Here is a 6,975-nt window from a genome sequence, read left to right as displayed (position 1 = left end):
ATAATTGTATAAATAAACTTATTATCAAAATAATTATAAATAAAATATTATATATATATATATATATATTAAAAATCTCTATACATAATGAGAATATGGAAATCAAAGAGAATTTGGTGCAACGGTACTAGTTATACTGTCTAAAACTTGATTTGGGGTCTTTTATTATTCAATTTGAAATGCGTCGAATGTATTAATATCAAAAGTCTACAGCTATGAAAGAGGATTTGTAACCTTATCTCCGACTCCAAGTCAACTATGTGATTTATCTATTTATAAAATATATATAAAGAAAAATATTAATGGGAAAACTTTTTTTAAGCAATTAATTCACTCCTGGATTTAATCCCTTGATCCCCATCTACCCCACAGTAACTTTGTGGGGAAGGTCAAGTCTAACCAAGTCACATCACAAGGCCCATTGAGAGAAAAACCAAGTCGATGGCGTTTTCAAATGTAGACCCTTATTTAATATTTATCAAAGTGTACGATGTGACTTCAAGATTCTTTCTTATATATATATTATATAAAGAATTAAAGATAAGTGTAATAGGTCACCAATGGCGTCTCCCGGTTGTATGCTCTGTTCCAGCCTTGGACCAATTCCGTGGGCGCTTACTAACGTGCTCAACCTCATGACTTGTATTGCTCCCATTCTTTTTCTTTCATCAAAAGCAAATCACTATTCTTAATTACTTCACTCCTCTTAATCACTTTCTTAATTCATCATGCATATGCACTAGTATTTTTTTTTTTTCTTTTTACAAATACTTTTTACAAATACAACAAGCTAACATCACCCCACAAAAAGATATCAAAGATCATGTAGATACAATGATGCACCAATTTCATACTTAATTTTTTTTTAATTTGGTCAAATGTCATATAAAGCCATTAAAATCCTATTATGTGCACAGAAGATATTTCATACACCAAACTAAATTAATAAATACAAATACCATATAATCATAAGAAAAAAAATAACATACTTTTACAAAGGACTCATAATATATAAATGAATAATATTATAATTGTAATAGTACTACTAATCTAAAAATTTAACCATAAATCTACTAATTCATCATTTTCATAACATTTCCTTGCACCACACTTTCTAATTCAATCATATGAAATTAATATTCTCAATTTTTTTCATTAATATTAATTATTATTATTATTATTTTTAATAAAGTGGATAAATCACAAATTTATTAAAATAAGAAGAGTACAGAGAAATACAGCGGTCTGAAACAACAAGAAGAACTAGAAATAAAAACGGTATTAAATAGATGAGGTTAACAACGAACAGAACAATAAAAACGTAGAGAGGGACAACAAGAATAAAGTAATAGGCTAGATCGGCAAAGGCTACCGATCAATTTAATTAATCACCTATATAAAGTAATAGCCCGATCGGCTGAAGATATAAGCCTGTCCAGCAGCAAATAGAGAAGAACTACTCCAGATCAATTTAATTAGTTCCCATGTTTTAGGAAAAAAAAAAAATACCACTCAGTGTTATTCCCAAAATACCCCTATAAATTCCTATATAAGATAACCACTCCCTCGTTCGCACGCCATCATTTCTCTTGTATCAAATGCTACAAATGGACCTTGAAACCCTCGTCCGCGGCGGCAGCGGGCGCGTCGCGTGCGAGACCGTGATAGCCGGAGCGCCACCGGACACGACGGCGGCAGTGATGGCGGAGGACCCAGACTTCCCGCCGGAGTCATTCACGATCCCTTTCGGAGACGAGATCGAGTGGGTGGATCTCAACGCTGTGTACGAACGCGATGACTCCACCAAGGGCAACACCAATCCTAAAGCTCAGCACTCCAACGTCACCGCCACCACCGATCACCGGATCTCCAATTCCAAACGATTCTCCGGGAATCTCAAACCCAAGGCCCCCATCATCGCTCTTCCTAACAAGATCCAACACTCGGGTTATCTCGGAAGGAGTTCACGCCGCCCGGCCAGTGGTCGGACCTTCATCAAAAAGGGTCGGAGAGCTGGCGAGGCGGAGCGGGAGCCGGGATCGCCCAAGGTCTCGTGCTTCGGGAAAGTACGCTCGGAGAGGGAGAGGCAGCGGGGCACCATCCCGCAGCGAGGCGGCGGAAGAGGGTTCTGGATGTCGTTCTTCTGCTGCGCCGGCGGGGATCGGGGGTCGTCGGCTGAGTTCCTTGAGGAGAAACACTCGGCCTCGTCGTGGAGGAAACCGTCTTCTTTGCCGACGACGATGGCGGCGGCGGCGCCGGCGCCGGGGCTCGCGGGAATGAAGAGGTTCGAATCGGGGAGAAGGTCCGCGTCGTGGGGTGGAGACGAAGATGGACACGTGGAGTGGTCTGGACCGTTCGATGAGGATGGGTTTCGGATCCGCCGTTCAGTTGGGTCGATCGATGACGCGAATCGCGAGGCTGATACGTAGACTTTTTGTTCCTCTTTTTTAACGCTTTGTGTAAAAACTACAGGGTTGAAATTCCTTTTTTTTTTCTTCTTTGCTTTGTACTTTGTTTGTATTCTAGAGTGAAATTGCGAGAATTATACATTATATATAATTTATACATTACTTTTTTTTCCCATTCATTAATTATAGCAATAAGAATACACAAACAAATGAGAAGATACAAAGTCATTCATTCTTTCTTTCATCTATCTGTGCATCATGCATTAATAAAAAAAAAATTAGTCATCATCGTAGAAGCCATTAGCGATCCTTTTTTCTTTTTCAAGATTAAAACGGAACACACTTCTTTTATTAATCGCCTGCACTGGCCTTGAGTTATTTTTGTAATCAGCTCCAAGTGGTGCTTTTAGTACAGCTACTTGATCCTCGGAAATTTCCCTTATCTGAAATTATATACATATAATTATTATAAATTATTCAAATAAATAAATAAGTAATTAAAGATTATTATTAGATAATAATAATAATAATAAATAATACCTTGCCGATAATGAACCAAGTAACGTTTTCGATGCAGGGAGGGGTGGTAAGAGAGCCTGAATAGCTCCAATACTTGGTGTATTGGCGTCTCAAGGATTTGGTGTTGAGAACGCCAATGGGAATGTGGGTCTCTTGATCTGCAGAGCATGTGTGCTGAGCCAATTGGGACAATTGGTCCTTAAACTGAAGGAGTACCTTGTCTTCATCTCCATACTTATAAAGGATGGCCACTATGGCTATGTCCCCATCATCACTGAAGTGGATTAAATGAAGCTCCGCAGGGAATCTATTATTAACAACTTCTAATTATTCAGTATATATTTATATCAGTTAATTTGTTTAATAATGAAATAAGAGAATGCAGATGAAGCATGCCTTTCATCATCAATGGTGTGTTCAGAAGGTGTGTGCCAAACCATTTGGACTAAGTTGTGCTTCTTTTGGTTCACGAAGATGGAACCCACTGGCTTATCGAATCGAAGCTGATAAGGAAAAAATAAAAATCATCTAACATGTTATCAGAGCTAATATATAATAGAAAGAATTATATAACAAACCGCAATGTTGAAGCCATTGTTGACAAGCGTAGCATTAGGATCAATGTAATCGCCTTGGACCGGCACCATTTTCTTATACGCCACCGAGCCTTTGTTTTCTTTGATAATGTTCACCGGAGATTGATTTTTTCCTTGTGAGCATGTGGCAAAATCCGGGCTCAAACTACCCCATTTGTCCGGCCCGGAGTTTCCACTATACCCGAAATTAATCACTATATCATTCACATACACAAAGAAGAAGAATTATATTAGATTTTAGAAATACATAAGATAACATCATATATATATATATATATTTAAACATACCTTTAACTTGTGCTACGGCATGAGTGGCAAAGAGCAATGCTACTCCGAATGCAAAAATGACACCCTGAGAAGCCATTGCTGTCGTCTTGGGTGTTGATTTATGTCTTGCTGCCATGGTTTGTTTCTCTCTTTATATTGTTTTCCCTCTTGTGCTATATTAGAAAGTGTGGTTTGTTTTTAAGTTTTTATATGCTAAATAAAGGCCTTGGAATTGGTCTGTTATATCCAAAATAAGGACCTTTTTTGTAGCTAAAACTTGCGTATAGAGATAATCCGTGGTTGTCTCCCTCTTTCTCAAATTTACAGCTTATTAGAGTTTGCATATTGACATCCTCTTGACTCTTTTGTGTGATATAATTCTCTTTTGACATATATTAGAATAGAAACAATTGATTGATCAAAAAGGTTTTTATTTTTTATTATTACTATAATTATTGATATTAATTATTTTTTTGGTTTAATATCCTATTTAGGCATTTTATTATAGTCAATTTATCACTTTAGTCTCCATAATATAATTTGTACACTGTCAAATCTCTCTTATTTGGAAAATGTCAGCTCTCTTATTTAGAAAATGTCAGTCCTCCTCCTTCAAAGTTAAATAAGATTTTATTATTATAGTCAATGCTTTTTTTTATTATAATTTGAGAAGTGAGCGGAGCCACATCATCAGCGTCTTGGAAAAGAGACAATCATATGAGGAGGGACTAATATTTCTCAAAAGTGAAAATAGAGATACTGACAACGAATAAGAACAAAAGGGTTTTAACATGAACCTAGCTAACAATAGATCACTTGATCATGTTGATAGAGGATCCAGAATGGATCTTGTGATAAAAATATTGATCTGAGGGGTTGCAAACCCAGTGTCAAGTTGCTTCTTCATGTCCTGGTATTGAAATGCTGGCAGAATCAAAAGACTGGGACAATATTGGACAATGGCAGATTTACTACTCAAACTTGATTATCCTGAACACATTTGTTCTGGGGTCTCTGTCTTTTATGATTTGTCTGTCATTATCAATTAAATGCTTTAGGAATCAATAAATTTTTTCTCTTTCCTTCATGATATTGTCATTTGGAAGAGAGTGGTGCGTTTATAATACTCCTTTATGGACCTAGTTTGTTGGATTTATATATATAGACCCGGAAAAGTAATACCCACTCCTCATGGATCTCTGACTCATCATGCAATTGTAGGCATATAAAGAGGCATGAGTAGTTTATCAGATTGAGGAACACAACAAGAAGAAAATTCAGAAAAACCAGGCAATGGCATACTTTTATATAGAAGCAGTTAACTTTTACAAATATCTTAGAGCCTTTTTTCTTATTATACAATTTGCAGTGGTGAACAACCATCTTCTCAATATTCAGTGTGTTTAGTCAGCCTCTTTATGTCAAAAACCTCAACAGTCCTTCCATTCAATGCCTGAATTGGCCTTGCGTTTTGCTTATACTTGACATCAAGTGGTGTTCTAACTGAAGCTGCCTGCTCTTCAGACATCTCCCTCACCTACAACAATATAATATATTTCAATCTTGTGTAAAAAAATTACTCTTTGAAATTGAAATCAAAATGCTCTCAAACAGGTAAAAATACCTTGACAGCAATGTTCCCGATGGCATTCTCAGTGCATGGAGGTGCTGTAAGAGAACCGATATATCGGTAATACTTCTGGCTTCCTTGCTTCAAGGCCTTTGTGTTGATGACTCCAACTGGGATATGTGTTGCATTCTTATCCTTGGCTAACTCATCCACCTTGTCTTTGATCTGATGATCAAGTCTTCCTTTCTTAATGATATGTGATTTTTTTGACAAAAGTTGAAGTAAAGGAAAGAGCACACTTAAGTACACTACCTTAAGAAGAAGTTCATCTTCATTGCCATACTTATACAGGATTGAAACTACAGTGATGTTTCCATCATCATTGAAGTGAACAAGATGAAGCTCCACTGGGTGTCTGTGGATGGCAATTCATGATTAATCTAAATGAAAACAATTAACTGAATGACTACAAATTTTTATTAAGTTCATCAGCATACCTAACACCATCAATGGTATGTTCAGCAGGTGAATGCCAGTGCATTTGTTTGAGGTGGTACTTCTTCTCATTCACAACCACTGTTCCCACATTTTGGTTGTATTTCATCTGCAGAAAAGAAGTTCAAAGTTGATCAAACTTTAATCAACTCTGTGAACTAACTAGTCCAAAGTTCAGAAATAAAACAGACCATGATGTTGACAACATTGTTTACAAGGGTTGCATTGGCAGGAATGTAATTCCTTTTCAGAGGTTTCAAGTTTGAATTCCAGACTGCATCTTTCCTGACAATGTTGATTGGAGATTGATGTTTTCCTTCTGAGCATACTCTCAAGTCTGGACTTAGAGTTCCCCATTTGTCAGGCCCTCTTTCTCCACTATAAGTGAATTCCACCTCTTCAAAACAGAATTGCAGTAACAAAAATACAGAGCAAAGTATCAGAATTTGGTTTATCATAAAACAGAAATTAAAGATTAAAGAAGATGAAAACAATTCATACTCACTTTCTTCACCATTATTGTTTTTGTTGCTGCCATTGGAAGCAGTAAGAAGAGAAAGAAGCAATACAATTAAGAACAAAGAGAGGTTGTTGTGGAAAGCAGCCATTGCCTGGATTTTTCTTTTAACATAGTGGCCTGAGGCATAAGAGGGGCGCGCACAAGTGTAGAGTTAATACCACAAAACACCCGCGCTCTCATCTTGTGTAAGCTAAGATTTGAACTTGCTTTTTTGGCAGGATATGATTAGCCTACACAAGGGCCAGATGCCGATAAGCCAAGAGTTATTGAATTTTTCTCTTTGGTGGGTTCTATGTCTCCCAATGCTGGGATATATATACTTTTCTATATACCTATATTTATCTCTTTGGCCTTAAAAAAAGAGAGGAAGAAAAAGGCTAGAGGCTTTCTTTTATGCTGGTTTTATGCTGGTTAGTGGCTTGCAGCAGCTATTTATATAACCAAAACAAAACCATAAAAAGCCTATTCATAAACTTAAAATATATGCAATGCTGTACCCATAAAACATGGTGAAAACACCAGAATCATATTAGTTAGTTACCCTATGAATAAAGGAAGATGGTATTATATAATAATATTCATAAAATTGTGAGTAGGTGG

The 6,975-nt window shown here is 36.7% G+C and overlaps 2 protein-coding genes across 2 annotated transcripts; one reads left to right on the top strand and one right to left on the bottom strand.

The window, feature by feature from the left end:
• Nucleotides 1–1,598: 1,598 nt before the first annotated feature.
• LOC120261903 lies at nt 1,599–2,536 on the top strand. The gene has a single exon (XM_039269922.1). It carries the CDS (start codon nt 1,599–1,601, stop codon nt 2,427–2,429), a length of 831 nt encoding a protein of 276 aa, XP_039125856.1. The 3' UTR covers nt 2,430–2,536.
• Nucleotides 2,537–5,084: 2,548 nt separating this feature from the next.
• Nucleotides 5,085–6,463, bottom strand: LOC120261525 (alpha carbonic anhydrase 1, chloroplastic-like). The gene is made up of 5 exons (XM_039269444.1): nt 6,361–6,463; nt 6,047–6,252; nt 5,858–5,964; nt 5,415–5,775; nt 5,085–5,327 (listed from the first exon to the last, which is right to left on the bottom strand). Exons 1-5 carry the CDS (start codon nt 6,461–6,463, stop codon nt 5,178–5,180), a joined length of 927 nt encoding a protein of 308 aa, XP_039125378.1. The 3' UTR covers nt 5,085–5,177.
• Between the last annotated feature and the right edge of the window lie 512 nt (nt 6,464–6,975).

The sequence above is a fragment of the Dioscorea cayenensis genome, chromosome 5 (genome assembly GCF_009730915.1).
Source record: "Dioscorea cayenensis subsp. rotundata cultivar TDr96_F1 chromosome 5, TDr96_F1_v2_PseudoChromosome.rev07_lg8_w22 25.fasta, whole genome shotgun sequence".
In the NCBI taxonomy this organism is placed as follows: domain Eukaryota; kingdom Viridiplantae; phylum Streptophyta; class Magnoliopsida; order Dioscoreales; family Dioscoreaceae; genus Dioscorea; species Dioscorea cayenensis.
This window is presented reverse-complemented; position numbering and strand designations above follow the sequence as displayed.